Source organism: Hypomesus nipponensis, chromosome 4, assembly GCF_054491055.1.
Source record: "Hypomesus nipponensis isolate SF chromosome 4, ASM5449105v1, whole genome shotgun sequence".
NCBI classification, from domain to species: Eukaryota; Metazoa; Chordata; class Actinopteri; order Osmeriformes; family Osmeridae; genus Hypomesus; species Hypomesus nipponensis.
This window is the reverse complement of record NC_140364.1, coordinates 14,184,910-14,209,145: the sequence shown is the minus strand read 5'-3', so window position 1 is coordinate 14,209,145 and position 24,236 is coordinate 14,184,910. Positions and strand designations below refer to the sequence as shown.

At 48.4% G+C, this 24,236-nt stretch overlaps 3 protein-coding genes across 8 annotated transcripts; all 3 read right to left on the bottom strand.

Moving 5' to 3' along the window:
- Positions 1-1,042: 1,042 nt before the first annotated feature.
- Positions 1,043-9,579, bottom strand: clk2a (CDC-like kinase 2a). 2 transcript variants are annotated; one of them, XM_084696848.1, is made up of 13 exons: positions 9,406-9,579; positions 8,341-8,552; positions 7,760-8,036; positions 6,668-6,758; positions 5,671-5,737; positions 4,449-4,565; positions 3,886-4,052; positions 3,101-3,195; positions 2,805-2,934; positions 2,049-2,131; positions 1,622-1,701; positions 1,419-1,509; positions 1,043-1,272 (listed from the first exon to the last, which is right to left on the bottom strand). In XM_084696848.1, exons 2-13 carry the CDS (start codon positions 8,550-8,552, stop codon positions 1,084-1,086), a joined length of 1,599 nt encoding a protein of 532 aa, XP_084552974.1. In that variant the 5' UTR covers positions 9,406-9,579; the 3' UTR covers positions 1,043-1,083. The 2 variants fall into 2 exon arrangements, with proteins under 2 accessions (XP_084552974.1, XP_084552975.1); XM_084696849.1 differs by having other exon boundaries at positions 7,760-8,006; positions 9,406-9,577.
- Positions 9,580-9,750: 171 nt separating this feature from the next.
- On the bottom strand, positions 9,751-20,365 carry setdb1a (SET domain bifurcated histone lysine methyltransferase 1a). 5 transcript variants are annotated; one of them, XR_014753322.1, is made up of 20 exons: positions 20,150-20,365; positions 19,690-19,992; positions 18,698-18,873; positions 18,588-18,625; positions 17,653-18,487; positions 17,405-17,560; positions 17,053-17,257; positions 16,845-16,918; positions 16,563-16,756; positions 15,914-16,016; positions 15,403-15,538; positions 14,752-14,923; positions 13,549-13,904; positions 13,301-13,417; positions 12,672-12,841; positions 11,426-11,563; positions 10,858-11,010; positions 10,556-10,719; positions 10,144-10,227; positions 9,751-9,950 (listed from the first exon to the last, which is right to left on the bottom strand). XR_014753322.1 is itself a non-coding variant. In XM_084696844.1 (20 exons), exons 2-20 carry the CDS (start codon positions 19,881-19,883, stop codon positions 9,836-9,838), a joined length of 3,585 nt encoding a protein of 1,194 aa, XP_084552970.1. In that variant the 5' UTR covers positions 19,884-19,992; positions 20,150-20,288; the 3' UTR covers positions 9,751-9,835. The 5 variants fall into 5 exon arrangements, 4 of the variants coding, with proteins under 4 accessions (XP_084552970.1, XP_084552972.1, XP_084552973.1 ...); XM_084696844.1 differs by having other exon boundaries at positions 10,144-10,232; positions 20,150-20,288; XM_084696846.1 differs by having other exon boundaries at positions 10,144-10,232; positions 14,752-14,920; positions 20,150-20,288.
- A 2,702-nt stretch (positions 20,366-23,067) lies between these two features.
- LOC146295746 (cortexin domain-containing 1 protein) lies at positions 23,068-24,022 on the bottom strand. The gene is made up of 2 exons (XM_084696852.1): positions 23,795-24,022; positions 23,068-23,367 (listed from the first exon to the last, which is right to left on the bottom strand). The coding sequence occupies exons 1-2, from the start codon at positions 23,852-23,854 to the stop codon at positions 23,194-23,196; spliced, it is 234 nt and encodes a 77-aa protein (XP_084552978.1). The 5' UTR covers positions 23,855-24,022; the 3' UTR covers positions 23,068-23,193.
- Positions 24,023-24,236: the final 214 nt, after the last annotated feature.

Genomic DNA, 24,236 nt, shown 5'->3' with positions numbered 1-24,236 from the left:
AGTGGTGTGTGTGTGTGCGTATGTGTGTATATATTGGGACTTCCCAAGAAGATAAGAGAAAGGACAGCCTATTAAAATAAAACAGTTGGGGGGAGGGGGAAAGAAAGTGAACAATACATTATAATGCCGGCGTATTAATCCAGCCCCCACACAAAGAAGCGTTGCATAACGTAACAGAAATAACTATTTATCTATAATAGAGGCTACACAGGCCCATATGGGTGGAGTGTTCATCACTGCCTAGACTTGTCATCTCACCAGCTCAAACGAGAACCAAACATTCCATGTTGTCTTTTATAGAACGAGCAAAACACAATTCTGCTCTTGGCTGTGTTTCAAGCCTCGCTTCAAACCGAAGGGGTTTGACGTCGCTCACAGGCTGCGGTTCTGCCTCCCAAACGCAGGGCAGCTCCATACGTTCAGAAAAGTCCCTCCTCTCCAGCACATGCAGAGGGAAGGCGGGGGGGGGGGTCTGCTATAGCTGGGGGGTAAAACAATCCTTTCTTGGTCACTGTACCCCGACAGAGAGGGAAGGGAGGGAGGTGAAAACTAGACTCCTTGATTCCTTCCCACAGTTGTCCTCTGGAGTCTCCTAGCTGAAGGTCTCTCTCTCTCTCTGGATGTCTGGCTGGGGAAGCAGTCTGGAGGGGGTCTGGATGTCTGGATGGGGAAGCAGTCTGGAGGGGGTCTGGATGTCTGGATGGGGAAGCAGTCTGGAGGGGGTCTGGATGTCTGGATGGGGAAGCAGTCTGGAGGGGGTCTGGATGTCTGGCTGGGGAAGCAGTCTGGAGGGGGTCTGGATGTCTGGCTGGGGAAGCAGTCTGGAGGGGGTCTGGATGTCTGGATGGGGAAGCAGTCTGGAGGGGGTCTGGGTTCATGCTACAAAGATCAGATCACGAGAACACCTTGAAACATCCGCAGGCCTCACCTGACACACCTAGTCTGCACTCAGCCTCCAACAGGTCAGGGGTCATGGGGGGGGGGGCGGGGATCAGGGGTCTGGGAGGGGGGGGGGATCAGGGGTCTGGGAGGGGGGGGGGATCAGGGGTCTGGGAGGGGGGGGGGGTCAGGGGAGGCCGTGTGTCACCGGCTGATGTCGCGGTTCCCCTCCCAGCTCTTCCCTCCCGCCGGGTCGCCTGCCACGCCCGCCTCGAAGAAGGGGTGTTTCAGGGAGTCAGCCAGCGCCAGCCGTTTGGACGGCTCGTACTCCAGCATGCTCTCGATCAGGTCAAACAGCTGGTGGTGATCCTCTGCCTCAGACAGCAGGTACCTCTGAGGGAGGGAGGGAGGGAGGGAGGGAGCGGAGCGAAAGCAGAGAGAGAAAGAGAGAGATGTCAGTCCCTGCAGTGAGACCACAGATGGTGTTTTATCATCCTGCCCCCTCTCTCCTCCTCCCTGCTCTCCTCCGGTCCTCTTACCCGCAGAGGTTTGCAGTTCTCCCTCACGTACTTCCCTGCAGAAGAGCTTTCGTCCCAGTCCAGACGGCCTCGGTAGAAATACTTCTGTTTCCTGGAGGGCAGGCAGACCTTGTGTGAGACTCTGTGTGTTTGTATGTGTGAGAGTGTGATGTGTGTGTGTGTGTGTGTGTGTGTGTGAGCGCATGCATGCGTGCAGTTCTGACCTGGTCTTGCGGATCATTCTAGAAGGCACCGGGCCCAGGATTCTCTCCATCATGGCCAGATGCTCCCTGTTGTCATGCGTCTAAGACAGAGTTTGTCCAGTTAGACAAGCAGCTTCTCTACACAGATAAATTCCAACCAACAGCCATGTCCAAAACCTGCTCCTGAATCCCACATCAACTGCCTCCTAGATCATTTTATTATATGATTAGCAGCCCTGCCTCCCTCCTGCTCCCACAGAATGTCTCTTTCTGTGTGTGTGTGTGTGTGTGTGTGAGAAAGAGAGTGTGTGTGAGAAAGAGAGAGAGTGTGTGTGTGTGTGTGTGTGAGGCCAGAGGAGCGACACACACCCTTTCTCTCTCACACACATACAGGATAGACAGGAGTGTGTGTGTGTCTGGTCAGAGCGCCGGCCAGTTTGTCCCCTACCTGGAACAGCGTGAAGCCCAGGTAGTACTCAAACAGGATGCAGCCGAGGCTCCACACGTCGCAGGGCTGACTCCAGCCCAGCTCTGCAGGACCACAGCACACACCACAGGATCACACACGCAGGACCAGGGATCACAACCCACCGGGACACATTCCTTCGTTTAGCACATGCTTTTATCTACAGCGACAGACAAATAGGTTCCCTGCTTGGAGCTGGGAAGGTGTTAGGTTGGTAGAGCTTGCTGGTTGAACTCGAAGGTCAATGATTGGATGACAACACCAGTTTGCGTGCTAGGGTTTATTTCTCAACAGAGAACAGTGTGTGAAGCCTTAACAAGCCTAGGAGCCCCTGGCACTAACAGGGAGACACCCGGATTATGCCTGAGCTTAAAAGTGCCCCAAGAAGCAGTGGCAGGGATCCAGTAATGTGGTGCTCTCCTGGAGGTTAGGGCGTTTTTCAAGAGGCTCAGTGGCACTTCGGAGAAGATGTCAACCTAGCTCTCAGGAACTAAGGTATGAAAATAAACCAAACCAAAGTTGTGTCATGTTCTGATGGAAGGGTGCCAATATCCTAATAGAGGAGTTCTAATGGAAGAGTTCTAAAAGGGTTAGGGTTAGTTCTAATGCAGGAGTTCCAACCTGTTACTGAGATCTACAAGGAGTGACCCAGCGTTTTACTAAGGGCCAGGGGACTGCCCTTGTGTGACCTTGGGGGGGGGGGGGGGGGGGGTCAGAGTTCAGGGTTAGGTGACTGACCTAGTATGACCTCAGGGGCGCGGTAGTGCCGGGTGGACACGATGGTACTGTGGTGCTCGTGGTCAAATGTGGCGCTGCCAAAATCCACCACCCTCACCGCCGTGCTCTTCACCGTGCGCTCATCACGTTTCTGTCAGGGAGCAACACAGAAGTTATCCTGCTGGGTGTCGTGTTCGCAATGGAGACGAGACGTTCACGTTCCCGCCAGCTGGATGTCAGTAAGCGACCTTGTATAACCCTGCCTGTAGCAGTCAAGGAAATCGCTTCTCGACATTTGAGTCCCTCCCTCCTCCTACCTTCTCTACATTGTAGGTCATGGTGAAGTCTGAGTTAACAAACAGGATGTTTTCTGGTTTCAGGTCTGTGTGGGTCAGCTTGTTGTCATGGAGAACTGTTGGGGAGAGAGAGAGAGAGAGAAAAGCCTGGTTAGAACACAAAACGATAAACACTTCCTTCCAAGATACCTTTCACAGATTAGTGATTCCTGTCAGATAAGCAGTCCTATGAGCTGTGGTTGAGCCAGTGGCGCCCCCATGTGGCTGAAGGCTGTGTACTACAGCCAGTGGCGCCCCCATGTGGCTGAAGGCTGTGTACTACAGCCAGTGACGCCCCCATGTGGCTGAAGGCGGTGTACTACAGCAAACAATGGTGACTTTTCATGGCAAACGTAAAGGGCGGGAGTGAGTACGTCAACAGAGGATGAACGAGGATCTGTGTGCCGTGGGAGAACGCCCATGAACGCTGGGGTCAAGGGTCAGACACTGCAAACAAGCCAACACATCAAGTGTGCTCTACTTCAGTAGAACCAGTGCAGTGCTACATCATTGCAAGCTGGGAGGTCAAATAAGTAAGGTTTACATTTGTTTTTAATCAAATACATGAAGGTAACACTCAATGGTGTTACTTTTTTGATTGTGTTACTTTCTTGGTGTGACTTTCTTGTAAGTGATTTGAAAATAAGGACTTTAAAGTACTTGAAATAAAAACGTATGACTTGACTGAGTTTTTAATTGTAAAAGTATGGAGTAGATGGAGACGGAGAGAGATGGAGAAAGAAAATGGCCCCCAAGGGAGAACTCACATTTGACGGCCAGGCAGACCTGGTAGGCCATGTGGCGGACCTGGCTGATGGAGTAAGGCAGGTAGTTGTTCTCCTTCAGGAAGTCGAAGGTGCTGAGGGCCAGCAACTCGAAGGAGATGCACATGTGGCCGTGGTAGTCGAACCAGTCGTGCATCTGGACACACAAGCTGGAGGACAGGGAGGAGAGAGAGAGAGACAGAGAGAGACAGAGAGAGAGAGAGACAGAGAGAGAGAGGGCAAAAACACATCAACAACTGGACAGAACGTCCCTCCACACAGTGAAGCAGGACGAGGGTGAAGCGGGACGAGGGTGAAGCAGGACGAGGGTGAAGCAGGACGAGGGTGAAGCAGGAAGGGGGTGAAGCAGGAAGGGGGTGAAGCAGGAAGGGGGTGAAGCAGGAAGAGGGTGAAGCAGGAAGAACTATCGTACAGGAAGTAGGAACGACTATAACCATCTTACTAATAATACTAAAGTATTCATTGAGCAGACACTGGCAGCGGGATTTGAACCTGCGACCTCTCGATCAGGTGTCAGATCCTCTAACGGCTAGGCTGAAACTCACTGTTTGTTCTCTGGGTCCTTCTCGTTGATCCTCTCCAGAACGTTGATCTCCAGACGGGCCGCCTCCTTGTACTTCTCCACGTTCTTGATGATCTTCAGAGCGACGTTGGCCCCGCCCCTGAGGAACACAGACGCGTGGCATGTCACTGACAGACACAGAGAACACTGCCCCACATGACTCCCATAATGCACCACAGAAAGGAATTTCCTTGCGTAACACATCTGAATGTTAAAAGGAACAGATCATTGGCAAATTTTCCCTTTTCAAGTTTCCAGACAATGTCTTGTACAAATAAATAACAAAGAAAAAATTAAAGATACATGTATCAGTGTGGGGGATTAAGACTTAATAATTTGATGCCAGTGAAGCATCAAGTTACGGCAGTGAGATGTGGCATGGGGATATAAATAGCGCTATTGGTTTTCTATTAGAGGTATCATTTGCTAAAAGCTCCAGCCGCAGCGGTGCAAAACTCAACAAGTTTGGTTTGCCTTCCAGCTGCTGTGAAAAACGCAATGGCTCCACTATGAATCTGGGGTGGTCAGGGGGTGTGGGGAGAGGGGGGGGCAGAGAGCAGAGAGAGAGAAGCAGAAACAGACAGTGAGACAGACAGAGAGATAGCAAGGCAGAGAGACAGAGAAGCAGAGAAACACACTAGATAGAGAGACAGGCAGGCGTTTCCCAGGCGGTTATTCAGGGAGTAATCCGCCCAGCCCCAAACGCTTCCATGTGATCGAGTAACAACAACACACTCAGGAAGGACAAGCAGGAGAAGTGGCCTGGCAGCACACACGCTCCAGGACAGGAGTGCTGCGTGAGAGCAGACCTGCTGATCTACCATCACGCCTCAGTCCATCTCAGCTGGGTTCCAGGGCCAACTTGTGTCACAGGTCCCAGGCCCTGTTTACAGCCTGAGAATAACGAGCGAGGTCTTCATAACCGAACAGCTGGACCAACGCAGATGAGCGGGTCGCTCCCCGTCGGTCACCATACACCGGGGAGAAACCGGACTCCCAAAGAGGGTCTGGATGACGCCAGCAGACAGCTGCCGTTTGTTTGGCAATTTTTCATGCTTTATCGGAGAGTTTTAAATAAAGTGCGACGGGAAAAGCAGAGAGAGAGAGAGAGACAAAGAGGAAGACGTGCAGCAAAGGGCTGAGGCGGGATTTGAACCCTGGCCGCGGGGCTCAGCCCTCACCCTACACGGCACGCTCATACACACCTGCGGTGGTCGACACACTGCATCACCCGACCGAACGTGCCTTCCCCCAGCGTGTTGAGGATTTCGTCTGCAACACACACAGAGAGGGGGGAGACAGGAAGCGGGGAGAGAGGAGGTCAAGGGAATTAGAGATGCGGCCAGAACAGACACTTTAGACACACAAAGTGACAGGCGTTCCCTAGCAACGCCCACGACCCCAAAACGTAGAGCAAGACCTACGCCACTCAGGACGATTACCTAGGATAATTTGGCGTCCACGCACCCTCACACGTGACCGGACCTATGAGGGAGTACCCTTCAACGCCCCCCCCCCTTTACCTTACTGCCTGCAGCCAACAAAACGCTAAAGGCACGTGTATCCCTTTTTAAAGAGCTGATAAATAGAAGTTAGTGTATAGAAAGAGAGGCTCCTTCTACCTAATCCTACACAGACTACACTAGACAAATCCTGAGAAATATGAAGCCTACTGGTTAAAGTCATCTGTGTTGTCTTTCAGGAGAAGGTCTAACTTAAGGGCTTTGCAGAGCGTTACGTTTAAAGAGAACGAAGAAACAACTTCTCGACATCCTTTCTAAACGTTCCCCATTTTTCCCAGGACTATTCCTGGAAGAGTCCTTCTACAAATTTATGATTAGATTTTTAAATTTAGATTTGGATGCAAGTTAAACCTGACGCACGAGAGACGAATAAAAACAAATCGAAATTCCTCTGACATGGAACAGACCCGTGCTCAAAACCAAAAGCAGTAGCCTAATAATGTCCAAAAAAATCAAAATCAAAAGTTACAAATACAAAACTTCAACAATTGTTTTGTTGTTTTTGTTTTTTTGCAATCCACCCTGCTTTTTCAGCAAGAGCAAACAACAACAACCCTATCATCATCATCATCATCATCAACATCATCGTCAGGCACTCCCCCTGTCAGTGAAAGCTCTCTAGTTGTTTTGTTTATACTCATATGGAGAAAGGTTACGATAGAGTAGTGGCAGTGAGTACATCTCTCTTGCAGGACGTCCCCAGTCCGGCAGATCAGGTGACCCTCCTCGTCGTCCCTCACACTCAGAGCCCTTGTCCGGCTGTCGCTCCGCTGTTTTCAGCCCCCACGACATCAGCAGCAGGTCACAACACGACCGACAGGGGACAGGAGGAGAGGGGGGGGTTCGGGGGGGCAGCCGTAGCCACGGCGACGACGGAGGTGGGCGGCAGAGGAAGAGGAGGAGGAGGGTGGTGTAGTTGATGTAGTGGTTGTAGTAGTAGGTGGATTTGGTGGTCATTGGGCGGTTCGTATGACACCACGTGAGGAAATATATAACGATAGGGATATAGTGCAAGGGAACAAGTCAAAGATAACATTTCTTCCTCTGCTTCTCTCCCCCTCTATATTGTACACTGCAGCCTCAGCTGCTCCCAAACACACAAGCAACCTACACATCCACTCATGAACGGAAAACCAGGTCATGAAAGACAGTGAAAAGCAACTTACTGAAAAACTATCACGTTTTCCCCCATTTAGTTAAAGCAGAGAAGGACTATCCCAGCAAACACAAGATTATGTGATAGTATGTCAGGCGATCAAGCTGACAACAGGACAAGATCACCAGCAGAGATATACAAATCCCAGCCTCTTTCAATTTAGTTTCTATAATGCAGAGAGGGAAAAAAAAGTGGGGAGGGACAATATTTTATCCACCCCATGTTCCCTCCAGTCACAGTAGTCAACATGATCTTTAACCACTACATTAATACAGTGACTGTTGATTTAACGGCATTTTGACTGGGTCTTCTAAATAAAAAAAAATTAAACTAAATGAAATCCTGCTGACAAAAAAAAACTAAACAAACTAAAAAGATTGTGCTACTTACCAATACCAGGAGCTGCGGGACAAGAGAATGTTAGAGGAAGAGAGACAGAAAAGAGAAGGAGAGAGAGAGAATCAGAGAGAGAGAGAGAGAGAGAGAGAGAGAGAGAGAGAGAGAGAGAGAGAGAGAGAGAGAGAGAGAGAGAATCAGAGAGAGAGAGAGGAGCAGGAGGGAGGTGGGGAGAGGAGGGTGGACTACAAAGACAACCAGAGGTGGGGCTGTACTCACCGAAGAGGATGGGCTATAGGACCTTGTTCTACGTCGCCTTCGTTTGTGCTTACGCCTGCTGCCTTTCTGGCGGTGCGACTCCTCCCACTCTCGGTCGCGGCCCCGCCGGTAGTCGTACATGGCCGGGGAGAAGTCGCGGGCGTAGTAGCCTTCCCCCGCGCCGTGTTCACGCTCCTGCTCCAGTCTTCTGTAGCCCTCGCAGTAGCGCCGGTCGAAAGGTCTGCGCTCTGCTGAACGATTGTCGTAGCTGAAAAACAGGGAGAGAAGGGGAAGACGACTGTCACAGTTGAACGAGAGAGAGAGAGGGAGAGAGAGAGGGGGGGGGGGAGAGGGAGGGAGACAAAGAGAATGGGTATTTAAAAACATGCATGTGGGTTGTATGTATAGAGTGCTGTGCACTCAGGAATGCTTCAACCCCTTCTGTGTGTATTGCTTTGAATAAAAAGTTGTCAGCTACATAAATACATCACTAGACTAAAGATAACATGGATGGTGGCACAGAAATGTAGTTATTTTCAAAGTCACTACTCATGAGCTGTAATAAAATACAATTAAAACACTGCAGAAGTTTACAGCCTTACCTCCTCGAGCGTGCATAGCTGACTTCCTGTCTGTGTCCCCGACCTCTGCGATCTCTGTCTCGGTCCCTCTCCCGGTCACTGCTCGATGAAAAAGTGGGCGACCTCCGGAGACGCTGCTTGCGACCCCGGTCTCTGTCTCTCTCCCGATACCGGTCCTGGAAGCTGCTCCGGCTGGCTCGCTCCGAAGACGGAAACCGTCTCGAGTGAGGCATCTGTTACAAAGAGATGCAACATTCCGGAGTTTATTTAGCTGGAATGGAGTTGAAGTTAGGAGTCCATTTGCCCCTTAGAGGGTGGGGTTGGTGTTTTGAATGCATCTCGAAAGATTGTATGAAAAGCTGCTTTATGGAGAATGGGAGATGAGAATAGCGAGCCTGGTTAGAAATGAGTGGCGGTGTAGTTGATTTATGCCTAAAAAAACTACTGTCAACTCGTCAAATTGTTCTCATAGAGCAGGATAGCCAACTTTCTGGTGATACCTTACGGTACCCTCCCACTTCTTGCTAACGTCATGCCATCTATGACCTTATACGTTTGTTAAGTAGACAGTAGAAATGGTAGCTTAACAAGGACAAAAAGTGTACTTCCAAAAAGAACTCTAAAATAAATGTATACGGATGGTTAACTTCCTTGCTGACGTTTTTGTCTGTCAAAAACATCGATTGGTTTGTTTGCTAGCTAGGTAGCGACATTGACCGTTTAAATCAGCTTATTCAGATTAGACGTGCAGACAATTTAATGTCACCTTAAAAATTAATATAGCCTGTATAATGATGCCCAGCCACGAAACATTAGCACTAGCTTTTAAATAGGGCTACAGTACCCGCTATAACGTTAGCAAGCAACCTGTGTCGACTTAAAGAGCTAATTTTGACCGCCATCTTGGCGTCTTAGTTATTTAGTTAGCTAGCACTAGCTAGGCTAACCATACTGGCTAACCATCGTTTCCTACGCTTGGTACTCCAATAATGGTAACGCAGTACTAGCCACCGGGCAACCATTCGATCAACAGCTTACTTTTACATTATATTCTGTATTCACTGGAAAATAGCTACTTTACTGTACCGTTCTAGCAGCGAGGCCTGTGCGTTTGTCCCACAAGAAATCCGTGTTGGCGCTTCGATTCTTGTTTTCGTGTTCTGGCAAGCTAGCAAATTTACAAAAAAAAAATCCTAGCTCGCCAGCTAGTTGCCTGGCTGTGTTGGGTGTCTGTCTGGCAGTGAGAGGACTTGCTCCGCTGCTCCTCCCCCGTCGAAAATGTGCGCTCTGCACGTAAACAACCAGTCTTTACAACTGCGTTCTACCGACACATCAGTCTAATTTACTTCAAATTGTATGTACTTTTTACATTTATTTAAGTAATTCTGCATATACGTTTGGATAAAATAGTATCACAGCATTAATATGACATCAAGATACAAACATTTTTTATTTGAAATGTATAAAAAAAATAAAACGATAGTAAAGTGTATTTCATTTATGTACCGTTGGACTATCATATCTTGCCCCTGCATTTTATGGAGTTACAGAGACATTTCACCACTCTTTCATTCAGTGCACCAATCTGTGACCTGTAGTCCCAAGTCAATTCTGAGCCAGCCTTGATGCGCCTAAAATGACAGACAGAAACGAGTGAACAAACAGGTTAACACCAAGCTATAAACTTCCTACTGGCCAAACTATCATGCTGAGGTCCTCACATAACATCAAAAATACATTGTATACCTTGAACTATACACCTGAATGAGTTCAATACTTAGATAATCGCTCTTATGTTGTACGGATTGAGAGAAGACTGCTTACTCTTTGGCAAAGAAGGCTATCCAGGGGAATCGGAGATCATGGTTGTCGACAAATACATTCTGACCAAACAGGTTAGGGGAACAGCTGTGCTACAGGGGGGTGAAGGGATGTTGGAAAGGGAGACAGAGAGAGGGGGGGGGGGTCATATTACCCTCTCACTAACACAAACATGACATTCAATTAGGCACAGGCAATTGATTTCAGGCTACACCTCAGTAGTTGTATTATTGTTGCAGTAAAGTACAGGGTTTAAAATTGTATCTGCTAATCCGTATCCAATTGACTTTTCTTTCTAGATGTGCCTATAAAGAGAGGGTCCTAGATTTGTTTGAGTTTTAGACAGATGTAGTTTAAACTAAGCTTCGGTACAGCGCGTGGGATGATACCCCTCCAAACTATTTTCTAAACTCACGTTGAAAAAGCGAGCCACATTTCCCGCCGCTTTAGAACTGATGACATAGGAGGTCTTCTCATCTTCGAAGAACCTTCTGGTGGTCGAAGAACCTTCTTCTTTGTTGGTTTTGTCAGTTGGCCGGCCAGGAGATTTGTCCTCTGACTCAGCCTCCTTCTCTGGGCCTGTGAGAGGAATATCAACCAAAGTCCTGTCATCCATAGTCATGAAAAGGAAGGATATCGAATTTCTGTATAGGGTAGAGGAAACTCCTGATGTTTGTGTTACATTAGACACAGTGTTACATCTCCCAGCCGTCTTACCGTCCTGTAAGAGTTTGTTGTTGCTGCGCGTGACATAGCTCCTCTTCAGAGAGGAGATCTCAGACCGGTATTCCACGTCAGAAATGCTGTTGGTGTCGCGGTCAGAGCCGGCTTGATCCTTACCTCCCCTCACCTGCTCGGAGTCACTTCCGTCTGAGGAGAAAGAAGGAATGAGGAAGAGAACATTAAAGAAAAGAAAAAAAGAGAAAAATAGAAAGCCAGATCCTAGTCATATTGTTTCTGAATAAAAAGTTGCTTAACCCTTGTGCTGCCTTCGGGTCACATGACCAAAAGGTTCATAACGAACCATCGTTGTGTTTACCCAATTTTACCCAATACAAAGGCAAATAAAAATAATTTTCTTTTAACCTTCGCAATGTGGGGGGTCTGAGACAGCCCCAACGGTTAAAAGAAAATGCTTCACTTTGTTTTTGTATGCGGTAAAATTGTCGCAAACGAAGGTGGGTCACAATGACTGATGGGTCAGAATGACCCGAGGAGAACACAAGGGTTAAATCGCTCTCAATGTGAAATGAATAAAGTGTCTTTCGACAGAAGAGACGAGCACCTGTTCCGTTCTCAGAGCAGGGGGCCTCGCTTTCGTAGCCGTCCTTCCTGTGGGTCTCCACCCCCTCTATGAGGCCCAGTCTGGCACAGAAGAGGTCCAACATGTTGTTCTTGAACTCTTTGCCAGTCAACACCTTGCCTGAGGCGAGACAGAGAAAGGGGCTGTAGAAGCAAGGGAAGCTAGGACCCAGGGCGTTGTAGGAAGTAAAGAAAAAGAACACGCGACAACCATACACAGGAGCCCATCATACATGGTAGAATATACAAAATGTAGCTGACGTGGTTTATTGATTATAGGGTAGGGAGGCAGGCATGTGAGGTATCCAGTGGTGAGGAAGAAAGCCTCAGTTTGGGATGTGATATCTGTACAGTACAAACATGTCCTGAACTAGTCTAGTCTACTAGTTCCTCTAGTAAGGAATGTGTGTGTGTGTGGGGGGGGGGGTCTGGCCAAGGTTCAGAAGGGGAAACAAACAGGGATGGAGCTAGAGGAGAGAGGTAGAACAATGTGAGTCAGCAGTTTAGGAGACTGTTGTATGTGCTTGTATTTCAAAAGGGGGTTGTTATGAGTCCAAGAATGAAACAACATGGCTCCCAAGGACAGTGATATGGGAATGAAGTGAGGACCAGGAGTGGAACGTCAAGTTGGCGCAACCAGATAAGAAGGGGGGGGGGGCAGCCATGTTGGTCTCATTGAGGGTGACGCATCTTGGAGGAGTTAGGGGAATAACGTTGAGAAATAGTATCATGCAGGACGGGAGATTTTTCTCATATCAGGCTATATGATGGTTTGCATCTTGGGTATGAGTGCTTTTTGTGTCTTCCTGTACCACGTGCTGCATCGCTGAATAAACTATCAAGCCACCATGACAGATATTCCGTCTCTTACTATTTTTGACTAAAATAGTGACTAAAATTTTTCTGAAGAAAAACCCTATATAGCTTACAACTTACAACAGGAATAAGACTGTGAAAGACATCTGCTTCCTGACGGACAAGATGCCCGTCCAATCACTGCGTTCGGTCTGAATGCCACCCAATCGTTAAGTTTGGTCCGAACTAAAACGATTGGTCGTGTTTATTACAGTCCTGCGACGCCCACAGATATCAGATGTATTCCATTTTACCATCAAACCTTTAGATTTATTAGTTGCTATCAGGATGTGACGTTTATTCCAGCGAATACGACAAAAAGTGTGCCTCAACGACGCCACCGACCCTGCCCTGAAGTAAACAGTGTTTCATACCGGCGTAGCAGCAGATGAAGGAGCCCAAGGCCACGTCGTCAAGACAACGCACGCCCCAGCCCATCCTCTGGGTCATGAACACCTGCAGGCGGACCTGCAGCCCGTGCTGCACCACCCGGTTTGAGCAGAAGCGTGGGTCACAGCGACACAGAGAGTTACACTCGTACACCCTGCAGGGGGGAGGGGACACACACACACACAGAACAGATATGATTCATACGTAGCTGAAGACTAGAAGGATGAGGACAAACAGCACAAACCAAAGTAAAGGCTCACCTGTGACAGCGTGGAGCGAAATAAAAGTCCTACCCTGTCGGTGCGTACCAAAATAAAAGTCCTACCCTGTCGGTGCGTACCAAAATAAAAGTCCTACCCTGTCGGTGCGTACCAAAATAAAAGTCCTACCCTGTCGGTGCGTACCAAAATAAAAGTCCTACCCTGTCGGTGCGTACCAAAATAAAAGTCCTACCCTGTCGGTGCGTACCAAAATAAAAGTCCTACCCTGTCGGTGCGTACCAAAATAAAAGTCCTACCCTGTCGGTGCGTACCAAAATAAAAGTCCTACCCTGTCGGTGCGTACCAAAATAAAAGTCCTACCCTGTCGGTGTGTACCAAAATAAAAGTCCTACCCTGTCGGTAGGCGCTTCTCCAGTCTCATGTGGGAGTAGCCAGCGTTGACGTCCACAATCCCACCAGCCTCTAGCGCCGTGGCCTCCACCGTCAGCTGGTGACAGGAGCAGCTGGTCCTGCAACCACGAAAGCAGCAAGGAACACCGATAAACCGACACACAGAGGCACGTACCCCGAACAAAACACACACAGACGTTCCCCTCATTCAAAACAAACACACACACCCCTTACACACAGACCCACGCACCTGTCCCTGCAGCCGTCCATGCAGTCGCAGCCCACCAGGAAGTCCGGGCTGGTGTTGATGCTGACTGCCCCGTCTCCCACCTGCTGCTTGATGTAGGAGAAGATGCCCCGCGGGCGGTGATTGTGCAGCTCGTTGATGCAGGAAAGAGGCTGCACCTCGTGACCCTGGCTCAGGTCCGGGATGAAGATCTTGGCCTCCTTGGCCTGGAAGGTGGTGGTGACGGACACAGAGGGGTCCAGGCAGAACATGTTGATGGAGAGGTAGTCGCAGCGGGTCTGGTGGAGGTAGTCCTCCAGCAGGGACATGCTGGCCAGAGACACGCCACACGGGGAGCGGTAGAAGATGTGGAAGGACTTCTGGAGGGGGAGGAGGATGAGGGGGAGGAGGATGAGGGGGAGGAGGATGAGGGGGAGGAGGATGAGGGGGAGGAGGATGAGGGGGAGGAGGATGAGGGGGAGGAGGATGACGGGGAGGAGGATGAGGGGGAGGAGGATGAGGGGGAGGAGGATGAGGGGAGGAGGATGAGGGGGAGGAGGATGAGGGGAGGAGGATGAGAGATAGAAGGAAGATGAGGGGGAGGAGGATGAGGGGGAGGAGGATGAGGGGGAGGAGGATGAGGGGGAGGGGGAGGAGGATGAGGGGGAGGAGGATGAGGGGGAGGAGGATGAGGGGGAGGAGGATGAGGGGGAGGAGGATGAGGGGAGGAGGATGAGAGATAGAAGGAAGATGAGGGGGAGGAGGATGAGGGGGAGGAGGATGAGGGGGAGGAGGATGAGGGGGAAGAGGATGAGGGGGAGGAGGATGAGGGGGAGGAGGATGAGGGGGAAGAGGATGAGGGGGAGGAGGATGAGGGGGAGGAGGATGAGGGGGAGGAGGATGAGGGGGAGGAGGATGAGGGGGAGGAGGATGAGGGGGAGGAGGATGAGGGGGAGGAGGATGAGGGGGAGGGGAGGAGAAGGGGAGAGGGAAGATGAGGGGAGGAGGATGAGAGGTAGAAGGAAGATGAGGGGAGGAGAGGGGGGAGGGGGAGGAGAGGGGGGAGGGGTTGAGGGAAGATGAGGGGAGGAAGGGGAGAGGGGATGAGGAGTGGGGGAGAGTAAGAAGAGAGACACATATATAGGTGTTTGTGGTTCACCTGGCCATGTCACAGTACAGCCGACACACACACACACACACACACACACACACACACGTGGGTCTCACCCTTTTTTTGCCCGGTACAGAAAAGCAGGCCTTCTTGCGGCTGAAGCCACAGAGTAGAGGGAAGAACAGGGGGTTGCATCCGCGGTGCTCTCCCCTGGGGCCGAGGCAGGCGGGGCAGCAGCGATGGACAGTGTAGGGGGCTGATGAGGCACGAGGCGGAATGACGGTGCTGCTGTGAGAGGGGTGGAGAGGGTTCGAGGGGTGGAGAGGGTTCGAGGGGTGGAGAGAGAGGGCGTAAGGGGTGGAGAGAGAGGGGGTGGGGGTGGGAGAGAGAGGGTGTGGGTGAGCAAGGAGAGAGGTGGTTTGTGGGTAGACACAGGAGGGGAGTGGGTGGGGAGAAGGAAGAGGTGGGTGGGAAGAGGGAAGGGGAGTGGGTGGGTGGGTGGGTGGGAGGGAGAGAGAGAGAGAGGAAGTTGGTGGGTTGAGAGGGGGTGGGGGGAGGAGGAGTTGGTGGCCCCAATGAGTGACAGGATAGGGGAGAATAGTTACAAAGAGACAAAAACATCCCCCTATTAATTTTCATTCCATGTCATGTTTTAGAGGATGATGGAAACAACATCGCATTTTATTATATTTCAGAAGCAGATTGTTTTTGCACTGTCCACATAGCGTGTGTGTCACAGAGACTGATGGAACACAGACTCTACTGACGTGAGAGGAGAGCGTTTCGCAGGTTTGGACGCGGCCGCTGTGCTGGACGAGGCCTGGCTGGAAGTGCTGGACGACAGGTTCTTCTGATACTTCCGGGGCTTGAAGCCGGCTGAGGTGGTCGTTTTCTGAGGCAACGCTGGATTGTAAAGAGGAAAATAATAAGTTTCAACTATCTTTTATAAATGTAAATTCATTTTATTTTATTAACCCTTTGTGCTGCCTTTGGGTCACAATGACCCGAAAGTTCACAACGACCCATCGTTGTGTTGCGACAACATTGCCCAATACAAAAACAAAAGCATTTTATTTTAACCCCCGCGCTGTGGGGGTTGTGAGACAACAGTGAAAAGAAAATGCTTCACCTCATCTCTGTATTAGGTAAAGTGGCCGCAACACGCAATTGGGTCACAATGACCCGAAGATAACACAAGGGTTCAAATGAGTTCAAGAAAATGGCAAAGAGATTGAGGCAAACAGACAGAGAGAGGGGGTAAAAGAGAGAGAGACTAACCAGAATTAGTCTCTGAAGTCTCCTTTGACGCTTGTTTCTTCATTTGGGCTAAGTGTTGCAGACGCGTAGACCCTCTATACAGCCACTCCTTGTGCTGGTCGTCCTGGAAACACAAGAGACACAAGCCTGGAACCTCTCTCTCTCCGTAAACATCGCATGACGACCGACACACCGTCATCTGGAACTTCACTACATGCTGTTCCTCGTCACCAGCCCCCAGGACCGCCATTAGGACCAGGCCCTTCCGGTCCTCGATCATCTGTCGTCCTTACACCCTGCGCTGTCTGGACATGGCTTTGGATAAAAGCGTCTGCTAGATCAGGGGTTCTCAAACTTTTTTGGGGCCAGGGACCCCTTACAGGGGAGAACATTTTCCAAAGACCCCCCCCATAATCGTAACATTCTGCATACCCTTTGTGCTGTTAACTGGACACAATATTCTTGTTTTATTGGTGTAAATGGTCCCATTTATAGATTATTTTATCACTTTTTAAATGATACGGTACAATTTTACAATTTTTTTATTTATGGCAAATTATTTTGCGGACCCTCTGGATATGGTTGGCAGACCCCTAGGGGTCTGGGGACCCCACTTTGAGAACCACTCTGCTAGATGAGTAAAAACGCGTCAAATGCGACCATTTCTCACCTGGAAGAGGATGTGTATGAGGCTGCTGTCGATAGCCTCCACTTGGCATCTCTTCTGGATGCCGTTGTGCTCGGTGTTGATGTGCTGCCCCAGGCGGTACTGAGCCATGGGGGTATAGGGGTACACCCTCAGGTACTCCACCAGGAAGTCTTTGTACGTCTTATCCTCAATGTCTTCATCGCTAATGCTCTCCACTGAAGACAAGACCGGAGAAAAAACCCTGTCTTTTTATACCTGTGTGTGTGTGTGTGTGAAGAAGAAGAAAAGAAAGGATATTCTTACACGGTCTGCAAACCAAGCGAAGCCGAGGCAGACCGACGTAACACGGTGTTCCATTGTCGAGGAACACCAGGAACCTGAAACGTCAGAAAGAGTGAACAACGCTTTGCAATCAACGACGCTTTCATCGAAACACTTTTCTTCTCATGACTTCCCAATAAGATGCATAATAAACCCCTCTCCTCCTTCCTCCTCCTCCTCCTCTCCTTACCTCATACGGTTCTTAACGATGGGTAGTTCTGCAAGAGTACCGGAGGAGAACTCTGACTGGTTGGCCTCCTGGCCCTTGGCCAGCAGGCGCACCCCGACGTACAGGCTACCCAGCGAGGGAGTGTGGTCAAACGCAATGTGGTGTCCAGGCAGCCAGCTTCCCTTCCCTTTCAAATCCACCTTATACTTATCTCTGTTGTCATTGTCTGTGAGGAAACGCATGGAAAAGGAAAGGTTTTTAAGGGCTTACAGCATAAGTGTCTGTGTGTGTGTGTCCATGTGCAGCAACATGTGTGTGTGTGTCTGTCGTGTGTGTGCGCGTGTGTGTCAGTCCAGGGTGTCTTTTCTCTCACCAGCTGATTTGATCTCTAGGATCTTGCTCTGTTGCCAGTTCTCTGTACTTCTCCGGGCCAGAACCACCATGCCCACCTTGACAGGCTCCTGAGAGAGCTGTGGGGGGGTCCGGGTGGCCGGGTTGGAGGAGGGCGGCACCACTGAGGATTTACCTGCTGGGAGAAATTCACACGCTCGTGATGAGAAAAGATCGCTTCAGCTACACAGCGGTTGGATTCGGAAATGGGAGTTTGAGAAGGGAAGTCACCGGTGTTTCCCTGCGGCGGTTGTGCCGAGGCAGGAGAGCCGCTCGTGCCGGTCCTGGACGGAGTGCCGGTCCCGGACGGAGTTCCGGTGCTGCTGGGATTTCTGTTTGGCTCACGTTCTTTCCTCTTCTTTGTGGTGGTTTTGGTTTGTCCTTTGAGCGCGGTGAGACCAGGACGCTCTCGGCTCCTTGGCGCAGCAGCAGCCCCTCGGCCAACACTCTTGGTGCCAGGAACTGAATCTGCATCGCTCTCTTCTGAGGACTCTGTCCCGGCGCTAGAGCTTTGGTAACTGCCTTTAGGTGGCTTCCACGATGCATCTGACCCATCGCTGCTCTCCTCTGCCGCCTCCTGTTTCTCCTCCTCCTCCATTTCCTCCTCCTCCTGTGGCTCCGCCTCCTGTAGCTCTGCTTCCTGTAGCTCCTCCCCCATTTCCTCATCCTGTTTCTCGTCTTCCTGTTTCTCCTCCTCCCTCTGAGCCCTGGCCCGGGTGACAGAGTCAAGCAGCCCGGGCGCTGGAATTTTGCTCAGCACCACCACCTCTTTACCGTTCTTCAACACTGGAAACTGAGCAGCGACTTGTTGGCAGCATTGCTCCTGGGGAGGGATTTGATCTTGGGTCTCGTCAGCGTTGCTCGGCCTTCGGCTCAGCAAGTCAGAAGAACTGTCTGTTCCGCTGACAGGGCTGATTCCACGGGGAGGGCTTGAGGCTACGGTGCTGGTGGGGGACGGTTGGCCGGTCCAGTTCTCTGTGCCGGGGGTCTCTGACGGCAAGCAGGGCGGCTCCTGAGGGTCACTGTACCGTTCACTGCGGAGTGACAGGGACGATTCCCCTTCACACTGATGGAGAGCAAAGAGAGAATATCAGAGCTGGGTAGGTGGGTGGGTGGGTGAGTGGGTGAGTGAGTGCACGCGTGAGTGAGTGCGTGTGTGATCCCACCTTTTTATCACCTTCACAGCCATTGACAATTTGGGGAGCTGAGGAGAGGTGAGACAGAGTTAGAGACACGACAGGATGGAAGGAATAACTTCAACACAGATCTTCCTCACCTTCGTCCAGACACATGACATCGCCATCCTCATCCAGGTCGACAGCATCATCTTCATCATCTATCTCTATGACCATGGGTTGGACTTCCTCCTCTTCCTCAGAGTCGGTTTCCTTGTAGACCATGTCTATCTCACGGTACAACTCCTTCATCGAGGTCTCACACCCCGCCATCAACCTAGGAGCATTAAGTGGAGAGACAAAGTGAAATAGCAAAAGTAAGGCAAAGATATTTAGCTTGCTCATTTCAAACGCTTGACTGAAGCGGTTGAAATGAGCAAGCTTTTAACATTGAATTATGGATACGAGGCATATGACGATAAAATCAATGAATGAATGGCACGTGTGTTATGCTTTGCGAGAGATGCTAACGTTACGTTAGATGGCTGGCAATCGATTTCTCTGTGTTAACCTTAGCTAAGGTCAAATGTTCTGTCATCTAATTTCATCATAATGCCACAAAAAAAGTTAAAACCATCATCAAAGGACATAACTTTACTTTTTTTTTATTTATTTTTTTACAAAGAGTAAGGTTAGTGTAAGTATACAACACATTTTACACAAGGAAAGGACCACATCATAACTGATCCTTTACCAAGCCTAAATTTACATTTTAAGATGTATATAATGTGTTAAAAGGACATGGGCGTATCTAGGCTGGAGCCCCCCCCCCCCCAAATTTCAGTAAAAATGACATTTTTTTCATATTTCAAATCTAAATGTGTTAATTTATCTTCCTAAAACCCACTCGGGGACATTTTCAAACATTTCTTCTGGGGAACATGCCCCCAGACCCCCTTAGTTTTGCTGGGTCACAGGAAAAACAATAGGGTTTTATCTAGGGGCTTAGCCCCCCCAAAAGTGGGAACTTAGAGTAACCCTACCCTAACCCTAACCCTAACCCCCCCCCCCCCCCCCCCCCAAAGTTAAAGTCAAATTAACCGCTGTCTTATGTAACCGCTGCCATACTTCAGGAGCAAGGCCGATTACTCACTCGTGTGTGCGGTTCAGGAGGACCTTAGTGCTGGCCATCTGCTCCTCCCTGCGCTCTATCAGCATCTTCATCTGATCGAGCTGGGTTTTTTTCAAGTTCAACAACTTGTTACCCTCCACCTCCTTCTGAATCCAGCACCGGAGTTGTTCAACGGTCATATCCATCTCGTCCTCGTCCCGGTGAGCAACCTCCATCGCTCGCCGCAAGTCTATAATCCAACTCCCTCTGAACACTTAGCGTTATATGGCTGTTGGCTACTTTTCCGGTGGCCACCGTCTGACGGTCTATTGGTGCTTGTTCCTGCTGCGGGAAATCGGTTACTTTAAATGACTAATGTTTGCGTTTATCTGGTAGCTGTTGCAGAAACCGATTAACTAGCGTACAAATATTGTCAGCAATAGCTGATTTTTTATTTATTACAGGGGACCCTAAAGTTTGATTCAATAATTGCTTTACTCACCTGCAAATGTACAGAGGAAAGCGCCCAGGAAAACGTGACAGTCAGTATTGTTTTATTCACCAGGGGAAAACAGTCTCAATATGTGAGCATGACGCTGTGTCGCGCTGTGTATGTATTCCCTGCACAGGAAGTAGAAAGCAAAGTGGGCTAGCCCACGTGTCCGGCAGCAGGAAACTACATTGGCATGAACCCTTTAAAATAAAGTTTTCGGTTTACCTGATTTACTCAGCTTTATATTTTATTTTTTTGTTTGTTTGTTTCCAAACGTATTTATTCGCGCTCTTTTATTTTAGTTTCCTGACAGACAAGCATAGCGGTTGAGACAAAGAGGGGTTGAATTGTTACGAATTACATTTCTATACCATCATAATACTGGGGGCGGCAGATTTGCCGTTTACAAACTGTAGGTAAAACACTTACGCACCTGGTTGGAAGCGAACAGATGTTTCCCCCGATAAAGGAAAATGAAATAACAAAAATATAACAGTTAAATGACAGTTACATGACATGAAAACGTCATTTTAGGAGGTTATTTAATATTAATATGAGTTCGTCTAGCCTGCCTTTGGTCCCCAGTGGCTAGAATTTTCAATAGGTGTAAACCAAACCCTGGGTGTTCTTCTCCGCCTTTGACAAAATGAAGGCTCAATTGCTCTGTTTGAAAATCTCCTCCTAGTGACGTAGATAGGAGCAAGGTTACCTCCCCTCTCTCTGCTTTGCCCGCCCAGATCATCTGGCCCCCCCATGAGAAACTGAGCTACCACCATGCAAGGGCGAGTGCGATATCGTTTTTTCCTGGAGAAACATCATGACGAGCAAACAAACGAAGCATAACAGTTGCTCAGTGCTTGGATGTAGCCTACAAATGCAAGCACAAATCTTTTTTTAGTTGCTTCATCTGAGTTGTGCCTCTGCACAACCAGTATCTTAATTGTACTTTCGGGGGAAATGCGCCGACACGACTTCCCAAGGTTTTGTATGTCTGCGCCAAACATTTCAGCCACTACTGTTTCCTCAACTTGAGCCAACACAAAGCTGGCCTTGCTGAAATTAATTTCTGGATCATTACTAAATCTCCTTGGTCAAGCTACAAACCTTGGACAAGTACGTTAACTAACGCTATATCATTGTGTTGCTTTACTGTACCTGCTACCTGAAGAAAATAAATCGGCCATGTGTAGAGTTGCTGCTGTAGCCTACTGTCGTGTTGGCCGCAGCCTGTCTAAAGTAGATTGACTAGCGAGGTGAATAGCGAATGAGATGTGAGATGAGCGGTTACGTGACACTGACACACTTCATTCAGAAAAGAAACATTTTTCAAATAGGTGAAAATAAATATTGAAGTCACTCATTGATGTAAATACAAGTTAGCTTGTTAAAGTCTTTAAAAATTGAAAATGGAGGCTATGACTCGTCACTGTTGTTATGGTTACTTATTTCAGATATTTTGTACAGGCTCCTGGTTTAGAACGGTGAAAAGACAGTTTTGCTGAAGTGACGCAGTAGGTGTCCGTTATCACCTGATAATGGGAGGTGTTAACATGTTTTTCACTTTGAAATAATGGTCCAGATTACAGTTACTGCGGGATGACAGGGTAACTCTTGAGTAATTAGTGAGGAGTTAACATGTTTGTCACTTTAAAATAATGGTCCACATCACAAGTAGTTCATGCAGGATGACAAGGTAACGCTTGAGTAATTAGTGAGGAGTTATACTGGTTTTCACAAGTAATAGGCCTATAATAAGTGTAATTTTATATTTGACACATACGTTACAGGTATACATTTCTGTGAGGCACTAGTGATTTTCTAACAAACATTGTAATCTGGAAGATTTGGTTTTGCGCTTATCGCAACATAAATGCAGGATGCAAATTGTTTTTGACAAGAGAACATCAATGTTTATATTCATATCCTAAAGAGAAGTCCTCCTCAGGAGGCTACTGTAACATAAAGGTAGGTCTTGGAGTATGAGACATTGAACTGACACTCAAGAGCTCATAATAGTAAACTAATCCAATCATGAGTGTCAGCATCACTTCCTAATTTTTAAAAATGTTAAACAAATTATCATTATTTGTATTATACTTTGTTTAAGTTTGAAATAAACAGAGAACATACGTCCATCCTTTGGTAAGAGTAGTCAAAATCTCAACCTGTAGTTAACATATTTGAGGGGATATAATATTCATAAACTGGTTTCCACAAAGAACCCATTTGAGGCACAAGCTTCTGAAAAGTTATGACCATGTTAAGAGTAAAACAACCAAATTGTTCACTTTTTAGACATGTTACTTTTGTTATTAGTAATTAATTGGTTATTATTTCTTAATTGGTGATAGTTCACAAGTAGTTCTCAGGAGGATACATTTATTTAGTAGCCTAATAACCAAATACCTACCAAGGAACTACCTTTGTTGTAAATTAGCTATTACTTACTGCTTAGTTAATCTTGGTTCCATATTAGTTAATAGTATTAAATTCGGTGTTAATGTAGAACTACCTATTACTTCCTGCATAGCTACTTGTTAACAACGGACCATTATTCTAAAGTGTTACCAAAATGTCAATGTAAATCATAGGCTACTACTCACCCTACCGAATTCCTCGTCCCCATTGGCTGAAACCCTCAAATAGGTAACACAATCACATGAAAACTAAGATAGACAGAATACATACAAAGCTATCATACAAATCCTTTATTTACAGAGGTTGCAAAATGATCGATTTAGCCTCATCTTGCTGATTCAACCAGAAACTTCACAAACGACCCTTCCCCCTTTCCTGCGCCAATTAAGTTTCTTCAGAAACGCGAAAAAATAATTTTTTATCATCTCCTTTCCAGACCAAAGCTGCCACAGCTCGTAAACAGGGGCGATGATGTGAGCGACGATGTGGATTGACTTCCAACAGCTAATTTGTCAAACACATTCTACAACAGTGGCAATTGAGAAGTTTAGTTATAGGTATATATATCTCTATATGATACACTGAATGGATGGGTATGGGCCTTGGTGGTCATTGAAATCGTCTTGCGCCCCAGCTCAGTTGGTGATCTGTTCCTCCTGGTATGTGGAAGTGGAGATGGCGCCGTAGGGGTCCATCACGGTCTGGGCGCAGCGCACTACCGTCACGAGGAGGAAGAAACACAGGACGAAGAGGAAAAAGAGGGCAAAGCCCAGGTCCACGTCCACCTCCAGCTTGCTGACGGGGGGCGGCTGGTGCACGTGGAGAGGGGGGGGTCAATAAATAATTTCGATTATGATGACGAGTTAGGTCTGCAGAACTCTACAGGTGCGGGTGGGTGGAGATCATCATTAGTGCAGTTTTTTTTTTCTCATATACCCACTGAAGATAACAGAAGAATGCAGACAGAGATGAGTCAGTCCAAATTAATTTTCCACAGTACTGACCCTGCCTTTGCAAAGCCCAATCACAAAACCACTAAATGCAACACAGTGCAACACCCTAAAATTTGCATGAAAACATTTTTGTTTTATTGTGTCTACACATTTTTGTTGTGTTTAAGTAATGCATGGTGCTGAATAGTTACTATTTAACCCCAACATTTCTCTGATAAGAGATACGCCTACGCTGTGGAGAAATTAATAAAACAATCGAGATCATGAATAATTTCAAACTCACATTTCGGTTATGATCGTCTTGGCTTTGTGTCGGTTGCTTTACGGTTCTGTTCTCTCCCATCTGTGACGGTCCTCGCGTCTTGATGCCCTGTCTGGCTGGTCTCCCCTCAAAGGTTCACCATCACATTCTTTTACATAACGCAATTAGCTATCTGCTAACCTACCCTCTTTCCCTCCTCCAACCATCAGAGGAAAAATGAGCAGTCCACAAAATGCCTGCCTGTCACGCATCCATCACGGAGTCCGGAGCTTCTGTATAGGCCTACACACCTACACGCGCACACACACTCTCTCAAACCCTTGAACCGCATGCACACGCGACCTCCCCCTGGCGCTTAAACCCTTTATTAATAGTTAAGCAGGAATTGAATAACGGTCCCCACGGTTCACACGTGAATCAAACACCCGGTGCTTTTGTTCACACATCAACAGGGCCTAAGCCT

What these genes read in the sequence shown, in the direction of transcription:
- setdb1a (XM_084696844.1), bottom strand. Translation starts at nt 19,883, where the DNA reads ATGGAGGTTGCTCACCGGGACGAGGACGAGATGGATATGACCGTTGAA. An exon ending in ACCGCCGCAGGGAAACACCG is followed by an intron (nt 17,561 to 17,652) that starts GTGACTTCCCTT and finishes AATTTCTCCCAG; the next exon opens with CAGGTAAATCCTCAGTGGTG. An exon ending in ATAGCCTTCTTTGCCAAAGA is followed by an intron (nt 9,951 to 10,143) that starts GTAAGCAGTCTT and finishes CTGTCATTTTAG; the next exon opens with GCGCATCAAGGCTGGCTCAG.
- LOC146295746 (XM_084696852.1), bottom strand. Translation starts at nt 23,854, where the DNA reads ATGGGAGAGAACAGAACCGTAAAGCAACCGACACAAAGCCAAGACGAT. An exon ending in AAGACGATCATAACCGAAAT is followed by an intron (nt 23,368 to 23,794) that starts GTGAGTTTGAAA and finishes CACGTGCACCAG; the next exon opens with CCGCCCCCCGTCAGCAAGCT.
- clk2a (XM_084696848.1), bottom strand. Translation starts at nt 8,552, where the DNA reads ATGCCTCACTCGAGACGGTTTCCGTCTTCGGAGCGAGCCAGCCGGAGC. An exon ending in CAGTGTGTCGACCACCGCAG is followed by an intron (nt 4,566 to 5,670) that starts GTGTGTATGAGC and finishes TGTGTTCCTCAG; the next exon opens with GGGCGGGGCCAACGTCGCTC. An exon ending in GGTCTGCCTGGCCGTCAAAT is followed by an intron (nt 3,196 to 3,885) that starts GTGAGTTCTCCC and finishes TCTCCCCAACAG; the next exon opens with TTCTCCATGACAACAAGCTG.